General features: G+C 58.0%; 1 protein-coding gene across 1 annotated transcript; it reads right to left on the bottom strand.

Annotated features, from left to right (window-relative positions):
• On the bottom strand, positions 1–23,602 carry CACNG3 (calcium voltage-gated channel auxiliary subunit gamma 3; the record flags this gene model as incomplete). The annotated part of the gene is made up of 4 exons (XM_079320365.1): positions 1–945; positions 2,360–2,500; positions 4,050–4,133; positions 23,392–23,602. 4 exons carry the CDS (start codon positions 23,600–23,602, stop codon positions 434–436), a joined length of 948 nt encoding a protein of 315 aa, XP_079176491.1. The 3' UTR covers positions 1–433.
• Between the last annotated feature and the right edge of the window lie 3,527 nt (positions 23,603–27,129).

Genomic DNA, 27,129 nt, shown 5'->3' with positions numbered 1-27,129 from the left:
GGAACACAAGCATGGCTCCGGCACGAGCTCGGTGCTTCCAGCTCCGCACTTCCAGGCGATCCCACTGAAATGCAACTACCGGGTTAAGGGTTCTCACAGACAGGGCTGTGGCCAGCATTTCCATGGACACACGGCTATGGGAACACTGCGGTTATGACCACACGAACGATGGACACCTCGGGAAGCTGCAGTCCCGGGGGGCTGGAGCCCGCTCAGTCCGCAGGCACCGGGGCCAGGGTCCCAGCGCGGCCCCGTCCCCTCCCCACCGCAGGCACAGCGGCCTGGCCCGGCCAGTGGCAATTTCAGGAGTGAAAAACCAGCCCCGCAGGGCGGGGGCACAGGGAGCCTCTGGGTTTGTCCTTAAAAACGGGGTTTCACAGGTTACACCGTCACGAGGGTGATGCCATGCAGCCTGCCCGCGGCCCAGCCCGCCTCAGACCGGCGTGGTTCGTCTGTTGGCCGGGTTGTTGTGCAAAGACTCCTTGAACTCTTTGGGGATGGAGTTGTGCACCTGTAAAAAACCGTGGTCCCGCTCCGAGTTGAGCAGCGTCCCCATGGTGACCTTGGAGGGATCCCTGGAGAGGGTGAACATGGAGATGTCGGTGGAGGGGATGGTGCTGAAGCCTTTGCTGATGGGCGACATGTCCCGGGAGCGGGGCTCGGTGGAGCGGGAGCTGGACCGCCGGCGGAAGCGGTACCTGTAGGGCGGCAGGCGGGTGAAGGCCGACTTCTTGAGCAGCTCCGAGTGCGACCTGGCGCGGATCTGGCGGTGCTTCTCGATGTACATGTGCACGGCGATCACCCCCACCATCTCGGCGATGATGAAGGACAGCGCCCCGAAGTAGAAGGACCAGCCGTAGGAGTAGCTCTTCTTGGAGTCGCTCTGGCCCGGGTCCCCCGCGTTGGCCGAGATGTAGACGATGATCCCGATGATGTTGCTGAGTCCTGCAGGGGGGACGGGCGGGACAGGCGCTCGCCTGAGCGGCAGGAGTGGATGGGGGGATGTGTCCCCACGGGGCACCAACCCCTCTGCCAGCACACCTGGACCAAATCGCCTTGCAGAGCTCTGCTGATCTCCCAGGATACCTGTATATTCCCTTACCTATATACCTATATATTCCCCTACCTATATACCTGTATATTCCCTTATCTATATACTTGTATATTCCCTTACCTGTATACCTATATACCTGTATATTCCCTTACCTATATATTCCCTTATCTATATACCTGTATATTCCCTAACCTTTATACATATATATTCCCTTATCTATATACCTGTATATTTCCTTACCTATATACCTATATATTCCCTTATCTATATACCTATATATTCCCTTACCTATATACCTATATATCTGTATATTACCTTACCCATATACCTGTACATTCCCTTTCCTATACACCTATATATTCTCTTATACACTTATTCCCTCACACATTCCCTTACTCCTGTATATTCCCAGGCATCTGAAGGGAAGGAGCAATAACCACAGTTTTAGTTTTGTCTAGGACAGGGACATTTCAGGCTGCTTGTGCTTTGCTGAGAGTGGATGCAGGAGCCTGGCTGGTGTCATGCAGCAGCAGAGATGACCTGAGGGGTACAGGGGGATCCCCAGCGTGAACCCCAGCTCGCCATGGCACTGGGAGCACAGGGAAGCCACAGTGGCTCTGGCTCTTTCAGTTTCTGGTGGAGTCCTGAGGCATTGCTTGGGACAGGGGCACAGTCAGCAGGGCTGTGCTGCAGGCTGGGGAGAGGCTGGTGCATTCTCAGATTTACTTAATGAATCGATTATGTTCTCTCTGCTGTTTTCTCATCTGCATCAGCAGCTCCTGCCTGCCAAGGAGGGAGAGTAATTTGTCTTTTTGTGGGGAGAAGAAAAACACAAAATAGAGTGGTTCCTTGAGACAAAGACATTGTCACGCGATAATCAGGGGAAGCATTGGGGAACAGCACAGAGAAATGAGTAATCCAGCAGGAACAGCCTCTCCAGAGAGTCATTTCCATGTGGGGCTCTGGCAGTCCCTCTGCTGCTGCTGGCACAGTGCCACTGACTGCCCGGGGTGGAGGGCAGAGCCCCCAGTCCCTGGCAGCCCCCAGGGGAATGCCTGTGCTCTGGGACCCCCTCCTGGCTGTGCCCCCACACAGCCCCTGCTCGAGGGGCTTGAAGCTCTGCCTGGCACAGTGACCATGGCCAGAGACCCCTGACAGTTTTTCCCTGCTGTGGGGATTTCCCCACAGGGCTGGAATAGCTCTCAAACCTCAGGATCTCTCTGTGTTGACAGCCTGGCAGGACCCACACCCCTCTCCTGCTCCCCATGTCCCTCCAGGCTGGAGGAGCCCCTGGGCAGCTCCTACCTGCAGAGACGAAGAAGATGCCAGCGCTGAGGATGACGTTGTGTTTGCTCTTGTAGAACTCGCTGGCAGCCACACACAGGCCCCCGAAGAACAGCAGCCCCACGCTGAGGATGGGGAAGATGCTGGATGCTCTCACTGCACCTGTGGGACAGGGACAGGGGCAGGATCAGCCCCCAGCACCCTCTGCACCAACACGAGCACCTGGGAAGGATCCAAGGATCCGTGCAAGGGCAGCCCTTGTGCTGCCAGGATGGACAGGGACACCCAGCACCAATCACACTGTGCATCCTCTGCCTGTCACAGAATCCTGGAATGGCTGGGGTTGGAAAGAACCTTCAAACATCCAGTCCCGCCCCTGCCATGGTAGGGATATCTTCCACTATCTCAGCTTGGTCTAAGACCCATCCGACCTGGCCTTGGATATTTCCAGGGATCCAGGGGCAGCCACAGCTTCTCTGGGCACCCTGTGCCAGGGCCTCCCCACCCTCCCAGGGAAGGATTCCTCCTGTATAACTCACCTAAATTTCCCCTTTTCCAGCAGAAAGTGTGGGCAGTGCCAGGGCTGGGTGGAGGTGACCCTGTGGACAAGGGGCACTGTCCCCTCAGTGTGAGCACATGCTGGGCACCGTGACAGAGGCTGCACACAAATGACACTCCTGATGTGCAGAGCCACACGTGTGTGTGCCAGACTGCTGCGGGCTCACCCAACCTCTGCATTTCCAAACAGCAACAGAGGCAGCCCTGGAGGTTCCCTGAGCTGCTGGGGCTGGAAGGAATCCTGGGAGAAGGGTCCTGTGCCCATGGTCTGGCGCTCAGCCCCAACCCCTGACTCACCCAGATGTTGCTCATCCAGTTGTTGCTCTGGACTCTCAAATTTCCACATCTCTGCTCATCCAGCAGAAGAGAGTGAGTTTAATGAAATGGCTTTGCAGTTTTAGTAGATTAGTTCTGAAGTTCTCCCACCCCCTCTCACATTTAAAGTAAAAAGTCTATTTTAGAGCCCCCTGGAGTGGAATTTTAATGGAGCTTCTCTGTATTTCTCTGCTTTAATAACGGCCCTAATCGAGGAATGAGAGCCCAAGCCAAGGCACAGTGTATTTCTGGTGCAGCAGGTATGATCTGCTGCATTCATTCTCTCTACTGGCATTCTGGAAGCTGATTCATGTGGGAAAATGGATTGGGCTGGGCTTTAGGGTCCCTTCCTACCTGGGCCATTCTAGGATTCTATGTGAATGCAGCTCTGCCCCAGAGCTCTGCTGGCCCCTGAGACAGGAGGACCCACTTTTCCCAGGAATCTGCCAGTTCAGTATTCCTGCATCCCTGTGCTTGGCTGCCCTGGCAGAGCAGAGGGCAGCTGCTCGTGGTGCTCTCCCAGCAAATCCAGCCTGGCTGGAGGCTCAGGGAACACAGCACAGACAGGCCACGAGGACCCTGTGGGGTCCCTGCTCCCATGGGGGGACACCATGAGAGCCAGGCTGTGCAGCAGCTGCTGGGATCAGCCATGAGGACAGAGAGTGCCAGGCAGTGTGCCACTAACATGTGGCACTGCGGTGTGGCATGGCCATGCTGGGTGACCCAGAGGGTGCCTGGGGAGCTGTGACCCCTCAGCCTCCTGCTGGGTGGTGCTGGGGGACAGGCAGGGGGTGCCTGCAGTGGCAGGGGAGTGTGCTGGCACAGGGGGCAGACTCACGGAGGAGATACTCAGCCGTGTCCTGCTCGTAGTCTGCATCCTCAGGGAAGTGGTCGATTTTCTTGCACACTCCTCGGAAGGTTCCTGGGGAGACACAAGCCAGGAAAAGCTCAGAACCCTGCACTGGCCAGGATGTGCAGCAGCCCAGGGCCCTCCATGTGCTCAGTGGGGACACTGAGGCACAGTGTGGGGCTGCTCTGGAGCAGCAAGGGGCAGGGAAGGATGGCAGGAACTGCAGCACCTCCCTAGAAGAAGGGCAGTCCTCTCAGCATCCTGGATCTAGAGCGTGTGGCCAGGTTATGCTGGCTCTGCCCCCTCTGGCATGGCACCAAGGACCAGGGACCAGACAGGACAAGCCAAGCCTCAGGGTGTCCTGCTGGGTGGCAGCTCCCAGGCTGCGCTCAGGGGAGCTGAGCAGCACAACAGGCATCAATTAAAGCCTGAAGATGAAGCTCTGGAGGAGGCAAGCTGTCACCCAGAGGGAGACACAGCATCCAAGGGAGAATTGCCTGCTCCTGTTGCTTTGGGAACTGTGGGAGATGGGGATGCACTGGGCACGGTGAGGACACAGCACAGCCCCCAGTCTCCTCCTCCTCCTCCCAGCTTTGGGCTTGCACCCACCTTCTCCTAGCACCCAGAGGCAGCAGATTCTGCCCCACACGCCCCAGGGCTGCCCCCACGGGTCCCTTTGCTGTGCAGCCATCGGGAGCCCCGGGCTGGGCAGGCACGGGCAGGGTGACACTGCCCAGGGCAGGGGAGGGCAGGGGCAGTCCCGGCCCCACAGCCTCTACTCACACTCTGACATTTGTTTTGTCTCCTTTACTCCCTCTGTTCACCAACTGATGCTCGTCGTCATGGCGATGCTGAGCCACCTGACACAACTTCAGCCTCCAAACACACATCACAACAAGGCTGCAACCCCAAAAATCCCCCTCTGACCTCTAATATGCTCCCCAGGGAGGGAATCCCTGCCCCTGCGGCTGGGAATGGCACCAGGGATGGATGAGGCAGCTGCTCGGGGGCCTGGCAGGGCCACGTGTCACATCTCATCCCCCAGTGACAGCAGATGCAACTCCGTGTGCTCCTGTCCTGGCTTTACTGCTGGGCCTGGCTAAAGGACACCAGGGTGATGTCACAGGGGGACTGAAGGACACCGGGGTGGTGTCTCAGGGGGACTGAAGGTGGTGTTTTGGGGGACATGCTCTGGCTCTGGGCACTCACAACCCCTGCTAAGGCCCAGCACTCAGCTGTGCACCAAGAGCTGGGCACAGCCCCAGTGTGGCACAGCCCGGACTGGGGGCTGCTGCTCCCCCAGCCCCACCTCCGGGTGCTGTCATCCTCTCCCAGCCCGGAGGATGCCAGGCTGCTGCTCCAGCACACCCCTCCCTGCTCCTGAGCCATTCCCAGCCGAGCCTGTGCTGGCTCCGTGCTGGCAGCCTGAGTCACAGCCCCAGGATTGATTCATCTGCGGCCGCTGAGCTCCAGCACAGGCGCTGCTGCCGCCCCTGTCCGCTCCCTGCTCGCTGCCTCGGTGCTGGATCTCAGGAATTTCCTCTCCCTATTAGTATAAATCGCAATTAGCCAAGTTGGCTTGTCAGTTCCCTGCCGGAGCCCAGCACGGCAGCAGCTGGCTCAGGGCAGGGGGGCTGTGCTGGGAGCCCTGAACCCCCCAAACCGGGCAGTCAGACCCCTTTGGCCCGTCCTTCAGCAGGAGGGGTCGGCGTGAGCAGTCCCAGCCCCAGCTGGTTCCACCTCTCTGGTCACCTCGGCAGCTGCCACACAGCCCTGTCACAGTGGAGCACTCTGCCCCAGCCTCACCCAGCTGCAGGTCAAACTCTCCCTGTAAAGGTCTCACCTCGATCCAGGGAAACCCCTGCAGCTGGGAAACCTTCCAGAGGTTTTGGCTACCTCAGCAATGGGGCCACGGGTGCCTGCAGAGTGTCCCTGCCCAGCTCCCGCAGCGAGCCCTGCCTTTGGGAGGGTGACACCGCATTGAATTTGGGAGCGATGAACTCGCACGTCACACCCTGCGGTTTGTACGGGCATGCATGCATCCCTCCCTCCCTCCCTCCATCCATCCCATCCCGCTCACCCCTCCAGCCCCGCGCCCCCCGAGCCCCCAGCCCCGGGCGGGGTCTGTGCTTTCCCCTCTCTGGGTGCGCCCCGAGCTCCCGCACCGCTTTTATCGGCACATGCAGAGGCAATTAATTGATTTGATCTCAGGTTGTTTTCCTCTCGGAGCCCTGTCCCCAGGGAGGGCTGGGGCACGGGGAGGGGGCTGGGAGGGAAATACAGCCGAGCATATCGATCCCAGCCCAGCCAGGCAGAAGACTAAAGAGCTCCAGTTGTGGTGTTAAAATCTCATTACTTTTCATCTGGTGGAACAGTTTTCCAGGCACCATTCTGGGTGCTGCTGGTGTGTGCAAAGGAAGACTCAGGCTGAGGAGGGTGAGCTGAGACCACTCATAAATGAGGACAAAATTCCTCGCTCCCCTCGTAGAGGCTCAGCCAGGAGCCAAGGTCACATCCCAACCCTCAGCTCTCTGCTCCTCCTGATAAATCCAAGTGAGTTATCTCCCAGGTTGTGGTTTCCAGTAACAGCCTTTCTAAAGACACTGTGTTACACCAAGTCCATCTGAAGGAAGTGGTGGGGCATTATGGTCTAAGTGCTCTGAAAATTAATATTTTGGAGAGCCAGAGGTCGGAGCTGAGCTGGGAAATGCTGGGGTAGGAAGGAGCCTGCTGCACAATCCCAGAGATGCTCAGGCTCTGCACTCCCTGAGTAACAAGAGCAGGATACCTAAATATCTCTGAGGAATTAAAACTTCAGGGCTCATCTTTTTTTACCTCCCACCCACCTCCCAGATGCTTGGAGAGATGGAAAGAAATTCATCCGTATTCCTTCCCCAGCTCCAGGCTCTGCAGAGGATCCTGAGGCTCTTTGCACAAGGTCCCTGGTGTGAGATTGCAGAGCTCTGGGGTTTTGGGTCTGGGTTAGCTATGGCCAGCACACAGTGGCCACTCCATGGACTCAGAGGGTGGCACTGAGCAGCTCAGGAGAGGATGGGGGGGGGGGGGGGGTCTCAGCCACCCCCAGCACCTTGTTTGCCTCCTGCATCACCAAATTTTCAACACATCCCGAGTTCAAACACACACAGCAGCTTAGAAGAGCATCAGAGAAGGATGGAGGGAGGGCTACAGGCCCCTGATCCGCAGCACAGAGCAACCCTGCTGGAATTGCTGCTGGGGCTGAGCACAGGGGATGCTCTCCAGCAGGGCAGGGAGGCCCTGGGGACCCAGGTGTCCTGTCCTTGCCATCACAGCAGCTCAGACTGCCACTGCCACCACCACCTCACATGTACCTCTTGGCCCCAGATCCACTGAGAGTGGCCAAATGAAGGCATAACACAGGAGCTCCCAGCCTTGTGCTGGTGCTGGGATGGGTGCTGGGCTCCTCAACACCTGGCAGTGGGAGGAATCCTCCCCCTCCTCACCAGGACTGAGCTCTCCTGCAGCACATCCCCGTCGCCCCAGCAGCCCCACACCAGCTTCCCCCAGTGCCTCGGGTGGGATCTGGCTCCGTCTCCATTTCACACCCTCTCCCCCTCTCTGCGGTGGTGGCTCGTGGCTGAGCAGAGGCACCTACACAGATACGCCTGTTCTGAAGGACATTTTTCCCTGGTTTTATATATATATATCAAAAAAAACCCCACCAGTGGAAAAAACCCAAGTCAGACGAAAGGAATGCAGGAGCAAGGAGGCAGCAGAGGTGGCTGGGCTGTGGTGGAGGCCAGTGTGAGCACACCTGGCAGGGGGACAGAGCCCCTGGGCACCCCCAGGGGTGGCTGGCAGGGTTGGGGAGCAGGAGATGCTGTGATGGGCATCCCCACGGGGGACACAGGCACAGCTTGGCACTCCCAGCAGGGTGGGCTGGGAGCTCCTGCCAGCGCCAGCCCGCGAGGTGCCAGCGAGCGCCGCGTGGCACAGGGACTTCACTCCCTCAGCAGTGTTAAAGGGAAAAAAAAAGGGGAAAAAAATCTACATTTTGACAGTGACTCATCATCTCCCATTCTGGAATCTGTGGGGTTGGTGCAACCTACACAAGGCAGTTCAGAAAAGCAAAACAATTCTGAATAATAGAGGAGGAAAAAAAAGTTTGCAGCTGATGGGTAATTTCCAGCCCTTTGCTCTGAGGGTTTTCTCATTTTTCCTCATTAGAAAAGTAATCAGGTAACACTCTGGAGCTGCTTCCAGGGGCTTCCCCCCACGCTCTCCTCAGCTTCCTTCCTCCCTACATCCTCCCAACCTTCCTCCCTCTGTCCTTCCACGTTGCTGGAGCTCATGGCAGGAAAACACCACATTCCTGGGAAGGTGCTGGGATGGGGTGGGAGGTGCAGGGCTCTGGGGGCCCCCTCCCTGCTGTGCCCCCCTGGCACGTGGCAATGGGCAGCAGCTGCCAGTGCCAGGAGCCCTTGGATCACGCTGGGGAGGAGAGCACTCATCAGCATGTCTTAGGAAATCATTTCATGTTTTATCTTTAACAGTGGATAAACATTGATTTTTATTTTAAAAGGTAATTGACATTCCTATGAGAGCGCAATGAGCGCTGGAGCAGCCGGAATTGGCGTAAATAAGCCGTGTGCTAGAAATTAATGAGCTTCACTGATTGAGTTTATCTGTTTAAATTAATACAATTCTGGCAATTATAAAAAAAAATAATAATCTTCGGTTTGTTTGCCTGCTTGGAGACATTGATGGTAAGAGAAGGGGCAGAGCAGGAGGCCTGGCCCCAGCAGAGCATCCCAGAGCCCGAGGCACTGGGACCTCTCCCTGTTTAATGAACATTTTAGATTTATTTGGGTTAACTAATGGGCTTCTGGGAAGGGTTTGCCTTCCAGCCTCCTCTTTGGCTTAAGGTAATAGGGATGGTCAGCTCAGTTCTGGGAAGTTCCTGGATCCCACATATTTTTCTAGCTGGGTATGGAGTCTGTCCTGCAGGGTGGGATCTCTGTGCCCATTTGGCAAAGGAGGCTCATCCTCATCCTCATCCTCATCTTCCCCTTTCCACCACTCCAGGAGCTGGCAGAAGCTCCCAGCCCAACCCTGGTATAAGTGCCTGGTCATTAGGGTCTCTTCCAACCCAAACCATTCCATGATCCCATTATCCAGCTGAATAATTAACAGACAGGTCCAAACACACTCATCTGTAGGAGTGAGTTTCATCCACAGGTTTCATGTCCAGAACACTGGGGACAAAATCTGCCCAGCTGGGTCCAGGGGAAAAACCAAGAGCCAAGAGTATAAAGCCTGGGATCCTCTGGTTAAACAAGGTGGCAATAATTCAGACAAAGAGAATCTGTAGGTGTGGGTGCTCTGGTGCCTGCTCCCACCCTGAGCTCAGCTGAGGCCAGATCATCCCCTGGCTGCTTAAACACCTATTTATACTAAGGAGGAGAGAAGCTGCATTATGATGGGGAGCTGGAGGTTTCACTTCACCAGTATTAAAATGTCCTCTGAATTTCTAAAAACCTATAAATGACAATTTCATAGCTGTGAAGCGTGGCATCCAGCACAGGGGAGTGCTATTTTCGATTCTGTGTTGACAGCTGAAGGGGAATGGATCACAGAATTAAAAACTAGTTGCTGCTCAAGTCCAAGCAATCATGGCTTGATTATGCTTCTTATGGGCACACAGAGGCAAGTCTGAGGCCCCAGCACAGACTCCTAGTGCTTTGAGAGGTCAATTCACAGAGCAGAAAACAATTATAAGCCAAATCACTTAGGAGAATGGATTTAAGCATAAAAGCACAACTGTGTACAGAGAATGATTTAAGAGTGTTTTGCCCGAAAACTCATCACCATGACGGGAGTTTGCACTGGTTTAGAAACTGCCTGGCTAATAAGCAAACAGCTATAAAAATAAAAGCAGGCCCAACAAAGAGAAGAAAGGAGATATTCATAACTCTGAATATAAATCAGCAGCTCGGAATTGTAGAGCAAACAGCAGAAAAGCACCAGGACGTCCTTGCCCAGTGCCTGGATGAGCAGCAGCAGCAGCGCCCGGCACCGCGCAGCGCCACAGCCTCAGTCACAGCCCGGGAACGGGAAACAGCCCGGCACAGCCACGGCACCGCTGCAGCACCGCTATCCCCCAGCCCGGGAGGGAGGGAGGAGCTGGCTGAGCATTCCAGCCCTGTGGGAGAGGCTGGCATGCTGCTCTGCACGCCCTGCCTGGAGCAGAGCCCCTGCCTGCATCCCCTCTGCTGCTCCAGGGGCACAGGCAGCGACTCAGAACAAGGGACTGGCCACTGGCACAAGTCACTGGTCACTCTTGGTTTGGTGCAGCCACCAGCAGAGTGGGGCAGTGACAGTGACAGGCACAGACCCCAGCAGGTGAGGGTCCAAAAAGGACCTGGTCTGGTGATGTACAGCAGCCTGGAAAAACAATTTTATTTATGGCATTATCAGAGAATTCCAGGGTGACCTGGGTTAGAAGGGAGCTTAAAGCCCATCCAGCCCCACTCCTGCCATGAACAGGGACAATTCCACCGTCCCAGGCTGCTCCAAGCCCCAATGTCCAGCCTGGCCTGGGACACTTCCAGGGATCCAGGGACAGCCACAGCTGCTCTGGCCACCTTCTGCCAGAGAATATTCCCTATTTCAAGGTGAAGCAGCTGCTTAAATTTGTTATCAACACCATGGTTGGTGTTTGAAGGAGGATGTTACAAAATCCATCCCATAAAGAGAGGCTCAAGGCGGAGGTTTGGGGGTGCCAGAGGAGCTCAGTGAGCCCCTCCACACCCTCAGCACAGCCTGCCCTCAGCCCAGCACTGCAGGCCCAGGGCTGCAAAAAGCAAATCCTCCTCCAAAGGAGCTGAGCAGTGCAGTGCAGAATACCCAGGCTAAAAATATGTAAATGGCCATGAAAAGCACTGTCAGAGCTGCAGCAGGACGAGCCAGTCGCCAAAAGGCAATTTCGAATTTCCGAGCTCGCTGCACGAGGCATTAAAAAGGTCACTATTTCTGAAATAAGGATCTTTACAAATAAACACATTTGCTGAGGCCTGGGTGAGTCATGCCAGAGCGGAGCACAGAGCATTTCCACCCTAATGCTCCTGACAGGCCGGGAGCAGGGAGATCTTTTCATGTTTACAGTTCATCAATAGTTATTACAGCTGCACAGTCAATCTTTAAAGCACATTTAGCCTGGGAGGAGGCTCGGCAGGTTGTTTTCCCTGAAAATGATATTAAATTTATTACGTTCTTCTTCTTTTATAGCATAGATTTGAAGGTAAGTATTTGAAGTTCAAATACATGACTTCCACTTCAGCACCTGCCTTTTAAAAAAATATATCTATACTTCTGTCACATCTTCCTGGTATAAATATTTGAAGTTTTCAGCTGATGTGCTAAAAGGGCCTCGATCCATCACAGCCTATTTATTCCAGGGATGCAGTGGGCATTGTGCTGCTGCGGGAGGAGGTGCTGCAGCTCCCTGCTCTGCTCCGCCCGGCTCCCCCGGCCGGGGCTGCGGGTCCGGTTGGGTTCCGAGCGCACGGACGGATTTAGCTCTGCCCGCCGGGAGGCAGCGCCGCCTCCTCACCATCTGCGGGAGGGAAGCAGCCCCGGGGAGCGGCTCCAAGCCCCAGATGGGGAAAGCGAGATTCGGGAGTAGCACCATAGTTTCACTCTTAGTTTTTTGGCTTTTTTTTTTTTTTTTTTTTTTTTTTTTTTTTTTTTTTTTTTGAGAACAAGGAGGAACTCTCCTGCAGACGGAGCATCAGGAGAGAACTTTGCTGCTGAACGAGTGAGCCACGCCAAGCTCATCTCGCCCATCCAAGAAATCAAAGGAGCTCTTTTGAGCTGCCCAGAGCCATTCCCAGGGCACAGAACTCGCCTTGCCCGTGTGTTTGGGAACACATTGGCAGAACTGCATTGGCAGCAGGCTCCTGGGCAGGGACAGGGAAGGGTGCACCTCATTCATCACACATCACTTTGGGATTTCACAGCACCAAAACCCCCAGCACATGGCAGCCAGCTGCTCCAGGCCCCTGAAACACTCCCCTGCCTCAGCCAGCCCATGATACTGCTCTATCTGAGGCTGTGATGTCCCTGCCCACGCTGCACCCTCCCCTGTCCCTGCTCCTGGCTACAAAGCTGCCATGAGCTCGAGTCAGAGCTGGGCAAGCTGTTTGGTGGTCCCCGCTGACCCCATCACCTTGGCCATTAAACAGCCTCACCTTCCCCAGCTTCCCAAACCTGGCTCAAAGCACAAAATGGTTTGCTAGAAAAAAATCTGAGCTTTTAAATAACCCCAGGTCTGTCTTGCCCTGCCATTCCAAACACCAAACAACCACAGCTCCCCATGGCTCTGCCCTTCCAGGAGCCAACGAGAGCTCTGAGGGGAAGAGGAGAAAGCCCCGGGATGGGCGGCAGCAGAGAGCCTCACCACTCACCCAACGCTTTCCACCTTCCTCTTTTGCACTAAATCACAGACAGAGCCCATCCTGCTGCTGCTGCAGCCAGTGCCATCAGTGTTAAGACAACAGGAGTTCCACCAGACCCCTGGCACTTATCTGGGGCTGCCCCTATTTTCAACTCTGGGTCGGTGGCATTGCCCTCAGCCCATATCCATGCAGAGAGGGCTGTGCCTGCAGCAGCCCTTTAATGGCTCTATCCCAGCTGCAGCCCACTAGGTCCAGCTGGTTACCCCTGAGGGCACCCAGCTGCTCCCTGGGGGATGGAGAATAGGTGGGTGGATGGATGGATGGATGGATGGATGGATGGATGGATGGATGGATGGATGGATGGATGGATGGATGGATGGATGGAAGGAGAGCAGCCCCGAGGAGAGCTGAAGAAGGAATGTGGACGAGGGCATGGAATGACAGGGGCTTGGAGCAGCCTGAGACAGTGGAAGGTGTCCCTGCCCACGGCAGGGGGTGGCACTGAGTATTTTGAAGGTCCCTTCCAACACAAATAATTTCACGGTTCCGTGATTCTGTTATCCCCAATTTACAGAAGGGTAGGGTAGCACTGGAGAGATGCAGATCACGAGCATCTGCTCCCTTCGGGTGCTCAGCTGGAGCTGCGCAGAGCCGGGGATTTCACAGCCCTGGAGCTGGCAGGCTTTGCGCGGGAGGTGACGCTGCTGTCACAGCCCGGCCTGCGGGGCTGAGCCCCCGCCCCAGAGCAGCGCCGGGCTGCGGATGGGACGCTCTGCCTCTGCTGTCTCTGCTATGGAAGACTTCCCTCCATCCCCAAGGGGAGATCTGTTCAAATTGACACCTCAAGTAATTACTAAAGAGTGACGGAACTCGAGTGCCCCGACCAGCTGGCGCTTAAGGCACAGCGCTGTCACTGGGACCCTGTGTGTCACTGGGACCCTCTGTGTCACCGGCATCCTGCGTGTCACCGGGACCCTCCGTGCGCGGCTCAGGTGGTGCCGCACGCACCGCACCAGTGCGAGCTGCACGATGGGCTGCAGCTCCCGCAAACCCGACACCACCATGCCCAGGGCTGCGGCGGCACAGCGGCCGTCCCACCCCCGCAGTCCCACAGCCCCACAGCCCCATCGCCCCACAGCCCGGTGTCCGCAGGGCCCCGCCGGAGGCGGGGGCGCGTCTGTCCCGCACCTCGGCAGCGCCGAGCCGGGCCCGCAGCGGGGCTCAGCCGGCCGATCGGCCCCGCGGGGCCGGGCTGGGCTGCCGGGAGCTGCTGCAGGCTGCTGGGGGCGGCAGCAGTGCGAATTGGGGCAGGCTGGGGCAATAGAGAGAACATCTTTAATGTTACTATATGCCATTATTTACAAGGTGCTCCCCCAGCCTCGCTGCCCTCGCAGGATCACGCTGTCGCTGACAAGACACGAGCAGAAGCCCCGGCTCCTGCTCCTCCCCGGCTGGGGGTCTCACACCCCGCTGTAGCTTTCCTGCTTCACAGGCAAGGCGCGATCGCTCGGATCCTCCTCCAGCTCCTCACGTCGGAGAGAAGGCCGAAGACTGATGCACAGAGAACACTCATTCTGAGTGTGCTGAGGATAGGAGATTCTCCCAGCACGGGGAGGAGGAGCCCCGGGGCTGTAGAGGCTCCCGGCCCCCGGAGCAGGGCAGGAGGATCAGCCCGTGCCCATCCAGAGCTGCCAGCTCTGGTGGCACGGCTGCTGCACCCAGGTAAGGCTGCTCAAGCAAATGGAGGATTTGGTACGGATGGCAAGGACAGGCAGGAATCGCTGTCTCGTTCTGGGACACGCAGCCGGGCTGAGGGGACAGTGCCGGGAGGTCACAGCCCGACAGGGACCTTTCCCAGCCGGCAGCAGCGCCGGGCTGGCTCGGGCAGGAGGCAAGGGAAGCGCAGCCCCTTGCAGCACTCGGGTGATGCAATCGGGGATGCTGAGGTGTCACACACACACAAGAAACTGGAGTTTAACACCCAGCTGAGCATCACCAGCCTGGCCTGAAGGGTTCCTGTTCCATGTTAGGAGGGAGCCCGGCCTCCCCAGGGGGATGGAGATGCCATCTCTGGGGCCAGGGAAGTCCTGCAGGACACGAGCTGCTTGATGACAGTGCCAGCAGCACAAGCCAAAGATTATTTTAACAAGTGAAATCAGGCACACCTCAAAAGGGTCATTGCTTGTTGGTAGTCTCTCTGGGGTGCTCCCTCCACCCCTTGTGATTCCAGGCATGAACTGAGATTAAAGGCGTAATTAGGGGACAATTACCAAAACACCAGTGAAATTGGAAATGTGACCATTGGAGAGGCATGAACACAAATGTCACCTTCAAACACCACCTTTTGTCACTGCTCACTACTGCCCAAATCCCACTGGATGTACCACCAATGCCGACATCCCCATGAGTGCCCAGCAACCCCCAGAAAGAGTGGGAGGTCACATGTTCCCCCTTTTGCCTGTCCCCATCCCAGGGCTCCTGCCCAACCTGATTCTTCTCCTTCAATAGAAACCCCTTGACAAACAGCAGACAAAGAGCCCCAGTGAGAGGGACAGGATGGCACAGGACCTGCTCCCAAACCTGCCCACTGCCCTCCCTGCCACCCTGGCACCTCCACAGGACCGTGTGATTAAACACCACCATTCCCAAGGAGCTGGAACAGGAGCAGCTCAGCCTCCCTCTGCTGCCCAGCAGCACGAGATTTGTCTTTACATTGTGGTGTCAGGAGATAAGAAATAGGCAATATCTGAGAAAATCATCACACCCTATCACCTGCTCAGCAGCCACGATCCCTCCTCCTGCCATGACTGAAAATCCCTGATGTGTTCAGGGAGTGAGGGGTTCCTGCAATGCTCGGGGGATGAGCGAAGCCCAGGGGTCCTGACACATCTCAAAAGGAACCAAGAGCCTACTTCAAGAAAACCCTCCACTTCTTCTCCTCTGGGTAACTGATCGCAGAATCTTAGACTCCCTGAATTGTTTGGAAGGGACCAAAAGACACAGGACAGTTCCAAGCACGCATCATACCCTGGCCTGGACTATTCATCCTGAAGACACTCCAACACCTGCCGCAGGTACAAGGCTGGGGACTGGCAGCAGAGTGGGATGGGAGCATCCCGCAGCACGGCCGGTGTCCCGGGACGGGCGGCGTTTCCCGGGGCTATGGAACAGCTCCCGTGCGGGATGCAGCCCCTGCCCGTCCCCGCAGAGCTGTGAGCCCACACACGCTGCGGGAGAGACACCCCTCGTCACCCCGGCTCTGTCACCTTTATCCCCGCGGGTGTCTCAGTCAGAGTCCTTCTCTGGAGCTGCTGCACGCCCCGAGCGAGCCGCGGCTCCTCACAGCCCGTGTGGGACAGAGCCAGCGGCTCCCGGCTCCGCATCCCGAGCAAAACTTCCCAAAACCTCCAGAGCGGAGCCCATCGGCCAAAGCAAACCCAGCCGGGAACCCTCAGGAGGGACGGGAAACCCCCGAAACCTCTCCGCACCGAGCACTAACCCCAAATGCATCCACTGGCTCCAGGGGATCTGATTCCGAGGCCCATCTGAAAGGCTGAAGTGGGTTGTGGGTGTCGGAGCCCTTCTGCAACGCGAGTGGGAAGTGAGCAGGACCCCTCCCCACGCCCTCCCAGCTCCCCACTGGCGCTTTGCAGGGACTCAGGACACGGGTGGGCACCTTTCCCCTCAGAAGCCTCGAACTGCCCCAGCCTAAGCCCCTGGCAGCGCTGCTGCAGGTTAATCACTGTTAATGGCAGTGGGTACCTGGCAGCTGCCTCCTGCCAGCAGCTCTTGTCAGCAGGTGAGGCAGGGAAGAACCCCCTGCCAAGTGGGGGTTCAGGCAGCAACTGAGCAACCCCCCCACACCTCCGGATTAGCGCATTTATATAATTTTAAGAGCATTTTTGGTTTTCCCAAAAAAGGAGGTTAATGTCTATTTATGAAGCGCACACTGCGTTCATTAAAAATCCATGATGAAACCCATGTGAACAGGAACCACGGAGATGCGAGGAGCGCTGAGTGAGATTAACGCTGGGCTGTCTCACCTCAGCTCATCGCACACAGCAGAGTGTGACAGCTCGGCACACCCAGCCTGTCCCCTGAGCAGGGCACGGCGTGACTGGGACCGTGCCAGCGGGCATGGGAGGGCATCACCTGCGGGAATGGGAGGGCATCACCTGAGGGCACGGGAGGGCATCACCCGCGGGAATGGGAGGGCATCACCTGAGGGCACGGGAGAGCATCACCTGAGGGCACAATTCGAGGAGACTTCCCGGAGCCACGGGAGGTGAGCGCTGCCGAATCCACCTGGCCTCACCTTACAAAAGGCAGAACTCATGCCGACAGAAGGGATTTACCGAAGGCCACGGGGCTCTTGGCAGAGATGTCGGCCATCCCTCCCTGGCCAGCCCATCGCTGGCCTCCTGGCCAGTCCTGCAGCATCCATCCATCCGTGGGGCGTCCCCCCCAAACCACAGCGGCCCGCAGCCACCACAGGGGCTCTCAGCCTTCGTTAGCCATCCCCAATTATTTCCAGGCGGCATGGAGCCAGTGACCTTGCATGGGAAAAAAACCACTTGAGCCTCATTCAAATTCAGCCTTCCACCTCTATTACACGGGAACAGCTCCGGAGATGACAGGCTCTGCACCACGCCTATGCAGCAGTAAAATGCCTGTTTCTGAGCTGTTCACAGCATTTTTACTCATCACGTGCTGCTCGCAGGCAGTGAAGGAAGCGGCTCTTTAACCCACCCCACAAGTCAGGATTTTTGCCCAGAAAACACCGCAGCATCCCAGGAGGGTGGATTTTGCACCCTGTGCTCAAAGCAGAGCTGGTAGCAGTGAGCTGAGGCTCAGCTCCTCCCCGGACACTCCAAGCAGCCGCGGAGCTGGAGGCTCGGCTGCTCAGAGCCACGGTGCCAGCTGGCAGGGGCACGAGACCCTCTGTGTCCAGAAGAATTCTTATGACTCGTGGCATTTGGCCATGTGCCACAAGAACATGGGTCTGGAGCAGCCCGAGGGTCCAGCCAGCCTCATTTCCATCTCCATCAGAGGACAGTAATTCACTTTTGTCCAGCACATCCTCCACCAAGGCGAGGCTCAGGGATTCCCTAAAGCCGAGCTGTGGCTGGGTGTTGGACGTGACCCCTCGCAAAGCCCCGTGCCCTGTACGTGCTCAGTGCAGTGTGCCAGCAGTGCCAGGGGCTGGGCTGTCCCTGCTCCAGCCTGTCCTCACTGGGTGTTGAATTGCAGCCTGGTAATCCCATCTGATATTCTCACACAAGAAACTGTCCCTGTCCACCTTCATCCCACACCTCACCTCGCCTCAGGTGCCTCCATCGCACCTCACCACATCCTCTGTCTCCATCACACAGCAAAGCTCTACACCTCCCAGCCCTCAGGTAGCAGAGAGCAAATAGCCCCTTCCCAGCACATCCCCAACCCCACCTGGCTGCACAGACCCACCCTGGACCCCTCCAGCCCACCTGGCAGTGCCCATCTGTGCACTCCTGCCCATCCCTGGGCTCTCCTTGTGGGCACCACCATGGTTGGGGCACTGTGGGGAGCCATGCCAGAGGTGCTGGGCAAGGTGGTGAGGGTGGTGAGGGTGGTCAGCAGGGTCGTGAAGAGGAGCCTAGCAGCCCCACAACATCCTCACCAGCACTGGCACCAAGCTGGACCGGGCACATTGGGGAGGGGATGAGAATCCATCACAGACTCTGACCAGACACAGGAACAGGATGAGCAGCTCCTTAAATACCTGCCCATAATGAGGAGCAAGAAAAAGTGCTCCATCATGGGTGATTGCAATCTCAGGGACATTTGCTTGGCGCTTTTAAAAATTAAAGATAATAACTTTCTAACAGAAACAATCTTGCTGTCACCTTGGGGAAATTCTCTGCTTGGCCTCACTCAGAGGGCTGAGAGGAGCTGGAGGTGGGGGAGAGCTGGTGCCTGGCCAGGGCAGCTGCTTCCAGCCCGATGTAATGCCTTCACTGAGACCCAGCTCAGCTCAGCAGAGCCAAAACCAGCCATGGACAAAACCATCAGGGGAAAATGGAAACTCAGGAGCAAGGGTAGGTGCTTTCCTGCACCTCACACCCCTGCCAGGCCTACTGGAAAAGGGAATGGGAAATTGAATAAAAAGATTAAAAACTGGGCACTCTGATATGGGAGGTAGCAGGCCACACACAAGTGGCTGATGGGAGAAACTGATGGGATCAGTTAACATAAATCTGCAACTGAAAGGTCAAGGCAAAACAAGGAGGAATTCTTTCATTGTGTTGGAAGGAGCTTTCCTGAGGTGTAAACCACCACTGGATCATGACAGTGTAACTGTCAGTCAGGGAGCAAAAGTGACACATGCTTATTTATTCATCAGATACTTCTGTTCTGTACTTGGAGACAAACAGGCTCCTGAATTCTGGCAGGAGCTGGGGGGATGCTAAACAGCGACGGCAAAGTGTAAACACAGAATCGGGAGGACTAGAGAAACTTCCTCCCAGGAGCATTCAGAGAATGGGCTGAGAAGGCTTCTGAAGATCTAAAATGGATTTTAATAAAGCTTGGCATTCTGTTGGATTTCTAGAAGGCGGGAGAAGCTGGTTTAATGCCAGGAGTGATGCGATGGGCAATGGCAGGAGCTGTGTCCCCAGCACCGCCCATGGGTTAGCAGAGGTGGGAACAGAGGAGGAGGCAAATGTCAAACAGCCTCATGGAAAACAGATTTATCAAACTTCATAAATTTCTCTTGATATAGTTACAAATTCAGTTGATAAAGGAAGTCAGTAACATAATACGTTTAAGAGTTCCACAGGGCATTTGATTTAGCTCTCTGAAAAAGTTAAAGACCTGTATTATGCAGAATCAACAGCGCTTTGTTAATGGGGCTGGGAGCTCACAGAGACAGTCCCTTCATCCAAGGGATGCTCCTGCACGAGGACAGTGCTGAGCTACAACCATATCTTTATTGAGAGTACTGAATAAAACATGAAATAATTGGGAGTAAAACAGGGAAATGGCAGAGAAAAGACTGATGGGAGTACTGACAATGGGGGAGATGGGTCAGGCAGATCTGGGCAGCTCAGTACCTCGGGCTCCTTCAGCCATGGTCATCCCTATACAGCCAACTCCAAGGATTAGGAGGGAGGAACCAGGAGAGCAAGTTCCAGTTTGGGGGTGGGAGATGCTGCTCAGTCCCAGAGGATGGGCAGGGGGTCCCATCACTCTGGGGACTCCCTGTGAGGGGCTCAGTGGCCTCAAAGTTCGACCAGACTCACAGCAGGTGGATCATGGACAGACACCACACATGGCTATGGGAGACCCAGGTATCAGAGATCATTTATTGTGTTCAAGGGCAGTTTGAGGAGCTCAGGGGGTCTCCAGTGGAACCCCTGGCCCAGGGACATCCTCAGGGGCAGCCTCCAGGAGTGACCATCCATCCAGCACTGAGCCATGCAGGAGCTGCAGCTCAGGTGTAGAAAGGACCGGGCAGGGTCTGAGGGTCAGCTGATGGTGCCTGCAATACCGTGTGTAAATCCAGACAGGATCATCCCAAAAGAGCAGCCCTGAAACCCCAGGCTCAGCAGAGAGAAACTGTGCTGGGAAAAGCTGTGCTGGAGCTGCTGTAGGGACACTAGAGGGGCCAGGATGGGCCCAAGGGGGACAGCTCAGCTGAAGGACAGCTCTGGGACATCAGATGTCCGTGTCCCCTGCAGAACACCCCACATCCCACCCCAGAGGAATGTAGGATGCTGAGCATCCTCTGTGAGGGAGGCAGGCAGAGCAAAGCTTGGCCTCCTCCAGAAATGACAGAGCACTTTATTCTGATGAGGGAAATGAAGGAGGAAAGGAAAAGTACCACATCGCCTTAAAATATGGTATTTTGAGCAGCCTTGGCCAAATCCTCCTGCTCCTTCTGCCTGTTTCAGATGCGCATGATGCCATGGAGCCAGTCCCAATCTACACCACGCAGCAGGGAGGACACGGAGCCTCCCCGCATTTAATGATGCTGCATTTAATGGTGCTGAATTTAATTAAGTTTGATGAAAACCAAAGTTCTGTTACTTTCTTGAAAACACCACGAGCCTAAGCAGCTATTTCTCAGCTTCAGCTCTCTCCCCAAAGTGCCGTGTGCTTCCCTCCCTTCCATACGGACACAGCATGCACAGAGGGGAGCAAGGGACACTGAAACAGCCACGGGGGAGACACACAGACCAGCGCTGGTCACACCTGAGCTGGACACACCAGGGGACACCTGCCGAGCGTTCACACATTGTAAAAGCCATAATCAGGATCCCAACGCTGCGATTCCAAGCAGACTCTCGCGGCCCAGCAGTCTGGGAACACCTGCCTGGGCTCCAGTGATTGAGTCAAGCGCTAATTTGTGTTTCCCAGTGTGGGTGGCTCTCCATGGGTCTGCGGCGGCTCCATTCAGGATTTATCCGCTCTCGCCGATGGGCTTGTGACGCTCACGTGGTGCGTGGCTCCCACGCAGGCGCCGGGACCGGCAGGGAGGGATGCTCGGAGCCGGGACCCGCAGGGAGGGATGCTCGGAGCTGGGACCCGCAGGGAGGGATGCTCGGAGCCGGGACCCGCAGGGAGGGATGCTCGGAGCCGGGACCCGCAGGGAGGGATGCTCGGAGCTGGGACCCGCAGGAAGGGATGCTCGGAGCCGGGACCCGCAGAAAGGGATGCTCGGAGCCGGGACCCGCAGGAAGGGATGCTCGGAGCCGGCGCTCCAGTCGGGCAGCTTCGCGCTGAGCCCCGCGGGTTCCAAGCGCGATTCCCCCCGCGTTACCCACGTCAAGCCCCCGCTGCCGGCGGAAAGTTCAGGCCTGAGGCGGCTCCCGAGGGGCAGGGAGCTCTGCTCAGTGCTAAAAGCATCGTGTGCACCACTCGGCCCCTGCGACAGAACGCGCTCGGTCCCGGCACCGGGGATAGAGCCTCTGTCCCCGCTCAAGCCCGACACAGCGCTCAGAAATCAGCAGGGCCCGCAGCAAGAATCACACGGGACCTGCTGCATGTCACAGGCCCAGGGCTGTGCCCCCAGCGCTGCCCCGGCTCCTCAGCCCCCGCCCCAGCACGGTCCTTCCCCTGCACCGACTCTGAGCCCTGCGCAGTTCTGCCGGGGGAAGTTTTCCCTTCCCGGCACCGCACTGGTTAACACAGCCTGCGAGGCGCCTTCTCCTGCAGAATTCGGGAAGGTGACAAGCAGCCCCAGCACGTCCCCCCAGCACCATCACAGCCCCAGATGCTGCCCCCGAGCACAGGCTGGGACCGTCCCTGTCCCCGCCGGGTGCTGCCACCGCACCCAGGCGGGGCTGACGAGCCCGAGCCCCGCACGGGGCCCCGGCGGTGCCGCAGGTGCGGAGCGAGCCCCGCACGGCTCCACTCCCACTCCCGCTCCCACTCCCACTCCCGCAGCTGTCAGAGCACCAGCGCGGGGTAGGATGTGGAACAGGGAGTGCCGAGCCTACGGCGAGCCTGTGCCCTGCTGCTGCCAGCCCCGTGCCCAGCTCAGGGTGCTGGGCTGGCATCCAGCTCTGAGCTCTGCCATGGCACTGCCAAGCCCTTTCCCGAGTGAGCTGTGCCCAGGGCGGCGGGGCCTCTCTGGCTCCTTCCAAAGCAGTGATTGATCACAGTGAGGGAAACATAAAACATTGGCTGAAAAAAAAAAAAATACAGGTAGCAAACCGAAGAATTTTGGAAATTACTCATGCCTCCAGCGATCCCATCTTTCACATCCCTGGCTCCTGCCTCCTTGGCTCTCTCAGCCCAAGAGGGGAGACAGATTATCTCAAATTATTTATTATGGAATTAGAGCATGATCCAAACCCTCCTTGAATCAATAAGAAAGCTCTGCCTGACTTCATTGGGTTTAGGACCGAGCACCAGGAGCAGACAGGGCATTTCTGCATCCATGGCCGTGACTCACCGAGAACTTTCCAACGTGCAGGAGCAGCTCAGCCCCGTGGCTCGCCGGCCCCCAGCATTGGAGGGGTCGCTGCTGGCCTGGGGCAGTCTGACACCGCCAGGGCCCCACAAGATAGCGGGGCAGCTTCGCCTGAGCACACAGGACACCCACTGCTGCCACCCATTGTAGAAGTTAGGGCCCAGGGTGATGCCACTGGCCATTTTTTACTGCGCAGGTACCAGCACCTGGCTCTGTTAAAGCTCATCTTTAAGCACAGCCTGTGGATGCTCAGAAACACCTGAACCAGCAGCTTTGGGGCAAAAGTGCCCCAAATTGTGGCCTGTGCTGCAGGAGGGCGGCAGCTGCTGGGGCCCCGCCAAGCAGGCACTGCTGCGGGAGGGGGGCAGCGGGGCGAAGCGGCGAGGCCGGGCAGGCAGGAGCTCGCCCGTGGGGCAGCCGTGTTGTGCCCACCTTGCAGCCCAGCTCGCCCCGCTGTGCTGCTCGGAGGGAAAGGGGCTGATGCTGGAGCTGGGGCTCGGTGATGACAACGCCGGCTGCGGTGCGGTTTCCCCAGGTGGCAGGGACGCGGGGCCAGCGGAGCAGGGCCGGAGAGGGGCAGCAGCCGCGGGCCTCTGGCTCACACGTTCCCGATCAGGAGAGGGACCTGTGGCCCCTCAGCTCGGAGCTCCCCGGGAGGACACAGCGCGTCCGCCGCCGGTCCCCAGCACCGGGGGAGCTGCAGCCCCGATCCCCCCGGCCCCGTGCCCCGCCGGGAGCATTCCCCGTGAGGTTCCAGCTCGGTGCCACCGCTAGTGCCCGGGGAGGAGCGCGGAAAGGCGGCAGCGGGGAGCGGCGGGGCCGCCGGGCCGGGGGATGCTCGCACGGCCGGGGGATGTACCGCTCGCCGGGGGCCCCGATCGGGAGTGGGGGGTCCCGCGATGCAACCCTTCCCCCGAAGTTTTGGGGCCGCGGGGGTCGGTACCTTCCAGGCAGCACGTCCTCCAGAGCCCCGAGTGGGTCATCACCTCCTCGTTCTTGCGGCTCGTGTCGTTGTCGCTCATGGACTTAGTCCTGCACACGCCGCGCGAGTAGAGCCAGTAGTCAGTGCCCACGGCGATGGTCATCAGGCTGAAGGCTGCGAAGGCTCCCACCGTGGTGACGAGCATCTGGACGCCTCTGTCACACATCCTCATGCTGCTTCATCCTCCGGCGGCGGCTCGCAGGGGAAGGGCCGGCGCCGCCGCCCGCCGCCCGCCGCCTCATGCCCCCGCGGCCGGCGGAGAGCCGGGCCCCCGCGGCGGCGCGGAGCGGGGCGGCCCGGCCCCGGGGAGCCCGGCACGCATGGCCCGAGCGCACCCGCGGAGCGCAGCAGCGCAGCGCAGCCCAGCCCAGCCCAGCCCGGAGCGGCTCCGCCGTGCGCTCCCGCCGCCTCTCCCGGCGCCTCCCCCGCGCCGCCCGGCCAAGGCAGCGGCGGGGGGCGGCGGGGGCGAGGGGCAGCGGGGGGCGGGACCCGAGGGGGGCTGCTCCGCCGGGACACCGCCCCCCGCCCGCTCCCACCGCCGGCCGGCGGCGGGGACGGCGACCGGCACCGGGGGGGGACGGAGATCGGCACGGGAAACCCACCCCGGGGTGCCGGCACTGGGCGGGGACCGTGACCGTGACAGCCCCGGGAACCCCACCCCGGGGTGCTGGGATCGGGACTGCCCCGGGGGGATCGGGAGAGGGACCCTACAGGAATAGCTGGACTGGGCGGGGGGAACCCACCCCGGGGTGCCGGGACCGAGCGGGGACCGGGGAACCGAGACTGTGACCACTGCCCCGGGGACCACCCCCCGGGATTCTGGGACCGGACCGGGACTGTCTTGGGAAGTCCCCTGGAAGTGCCAGCAGCGCCCAGGGACAGTGACCCACCCGCAGCAGCCCCCGGCACGGGGCGGCTCGATTCCGATTCCCCCCAGCTCAGTCTGCACGGTGCCCGCGCACCGGAACCGGGCACCGGGCGGCATCTGGGACGAGACCCCAGGGAGGGCACAGCACTGCCCACGGAACTGTCCCTGCCCCGGTAATACCGGTGTTTATCCCCTGCCCAGGAGCTGCTTCAGCGTGAACATCCCCCGTACCCACAAGCCACTCCTGCAGCATTCCCAGCAGCTAACCCCCCTGCCCTCTCCCTCTCCGCTGTCTCCCCATCTCCCGAAACATCCCTCAGCCGGCTGGATGAGCCCATGACTCATGCGACCTTTCCAACAAGCCTGGAATACACTTACCTCTGAAATTCACGGTCCTGTAAGGGCCACGGTGAGACGGGAAAGCGAATGATTTACACGATGGCGTGTGCTTCCCCAGCCCTCATCTGTATGCACTCACATGGAAATACTAGTTATTTACTCCAAAAAGGCAAACAGAGAATTATGAAGGCACTGAGAAATTAAGAATGCAAAAATTAAGTGGCTCCTCAGCCTGAAATCACCGTTTGTGCTGCTCCCCAGGCAGGGCACGCTGATTGCTGCCCTGCTGGCTGCCGGCTGTGGATCACCCTGGTTCATTCCCTGCTTCCCCACGGGCCCTGTGCCTGGTTCCCAGCTCAGGCTGGAGGCGGTGCGGCTCTGCCCAGGCTCTCCGGGCTCACAGCACCAGCTCCTGCTTCCCAGCCTTCCCATCTGGAGAGTGGCAGTGCTCGGTGAGCTGGGAGGGGACACAGCCCTCTGAGGAGTGTGAGCATGGGGACACGGGCTGGGGTCAGCAGCACCCACCCACCCTGCACCACAGGAGCTCTTCCTGGGCTTTTTTTTTTGAGGGGGGGGGACGGTTCGCTTCTCAGTTTTGGGGAGAGTTGCTGGCAGAGGCACACGATGGTACCCAGGTCACACCTTGGTGTCACAGACTGGCACTGGGATGAACCCTGGGCTGCCCTGAGACCATGAATCACAGAACCCTGGAATGGTTTGGCTGGAAGGAATCTTTAAGATCATCCAATCCCACCCTTGCCTTGGACAGGGACACCTTCCACTATCCAGGCTGCTCCAAGCCCTGTCCAGCCTGACCTTGGACACTTCCAGGGAGCCAGGGGCAGCCACAGCTGCTCTGGGCACCCTGTGCCAGGGCCTCCCACCCTCACAGGGAAGACCTTCTTCCCCATGTCTGATATAAATTTCTCCTCTTTTAATTCAAAACCATTCTCTCTTGTCCTATCTGTGTAAAAAGTTGCTCTCCATGGTTTTCCTAAGCCCCTGGTGCTGAGCAATCCCGTGGGCTCCACGAAAGTGGCTCAGAGCACGGCGCAGGAAAAGGCCAGGTTTCTGTGGGACATCTGCCTCATGCTGCCACCCCTGCCACCCCTGGCTGTGTCCCCCTGCTGTCACCAGCGCGTGGGGCAGCGCCTGACGCCAGCGCCCTGCCCGGCCCCCGGCCTGCGCAGAGGCAGCAAAGATATCTCCCACCCACAGCTGAGGGGCTGCAAATTGCGTTGTGAGTGGGGGATTTTGCAGCCTTAATTGTGTTATTTTAACACAGCGTGTGTAGGTGTGAGCAGAGTGCACATGTACCGTTTCCTAGGCTTTGAACAAAGAGAGCTCCAACAGAAGCAAAGTCCGTGTCAGATCGTGTTGGCCCCTGTGGGGCTGGAGGTGGGGACACCCCTGCACCCCTCTCACGGCTCCATGGATGGAGTGTCAGTTCCAGAAGTGAACTCGGAGCTCTGGGATCTCCAGGGGTTCACTAAGATTTGGGGTCAATGAGAATTTGGTGACCTTGGTGTCCTGCTCTGCAGCTCAAACTGCAGGGTCACAACTGGTCTCTGTGGGCAGCCTGGGCTCCTCCAGCTCCAGCTCCAGCTCCAGCTCCATCTCCAGCTCCATCACCTCTTCCTGTTCCCTACCTTGTCCATTGTTATCTTCCTGCTCCTGGACCTGGACCCTACTGTGCTGGGCAAGTAGAAACAAATTACAAAATCCAGCCCACGCTGCTAAGACTGTACAACTCCTGCAAGAAAAATGCTGTCCTTGCAGGCAAAAATGTCCTAACCTGAGATCTGTTAGGCTTTGTCCTCCCAAATCCAGCAATGAAAGCTCTGCTGCATTTAAATTGGCAAAGTGACAGGAAGTAAGTAGTCAGAAATAATCCCTAGCTGGATTAGGTTTTTCCTTGAAGGAAGAGAGGCTGATACAAGGCGAGTTTGGGTCATTAGCGATGCAGGGAGATGCTCCAGCCCTGCCTTGTCTTCACTTCATTCTCTGCTCCCGGGGGCTGCGAGGGGATAAGGACTCCAGAGCCTTGGGCACATGTGTTCATCCTTCCCCACTCCTACGAGGGGATTATTTATATCTGCACACACTTTGGAAGTGCTGGCTGCAATCCACTGGCTCCAGCAGGGCTCCAGTGGTGAGGCTGGGGTGTCCCTGTGTGCTGTGCTGCCGGGGTGCCAGCGATGCCACCGTGCCACAGCCGCAGTGCCCATGGCACGAGCTGCCTGCCTTGGTGCAAGCTGGTGCAATTCCCCACCAGCTCTGCTCTCCCTGCTGGATTTCCGACAGTTGAGTAGCAGTAAAAATAGCAGGGGAGGAACAGAAATCCATTCTGATTAAGCCTCTTTATTCTGAGAGATGCTGGGGGAGCAGGGGTGGCTGTGTGTGGGCCAGCACCACGCATCTTCCGGGACCAGCCGACCACTCTGGCAGCAGCTGCGTGCCCAGATCTGCGGGTTTTGCCCACACTCGTGATG

This window comes from Erithacus rubecula (assembly GCF_903797595.1).
Source record: "Erithacus rubecula genome assembly, chromosome: 17".
Classification (NCBI taxonomy): domain Eukaryota; kingdom Metazoa; phylum Chordata; class Aves; order Passeriformes; family Muscicapidae; genus Erithacus; species Erithacus rubecula.
Note: the sequence above shows the minus strand (reverse complement) of the source record. Positions and strands in the feature narration are given on the sequence as shown.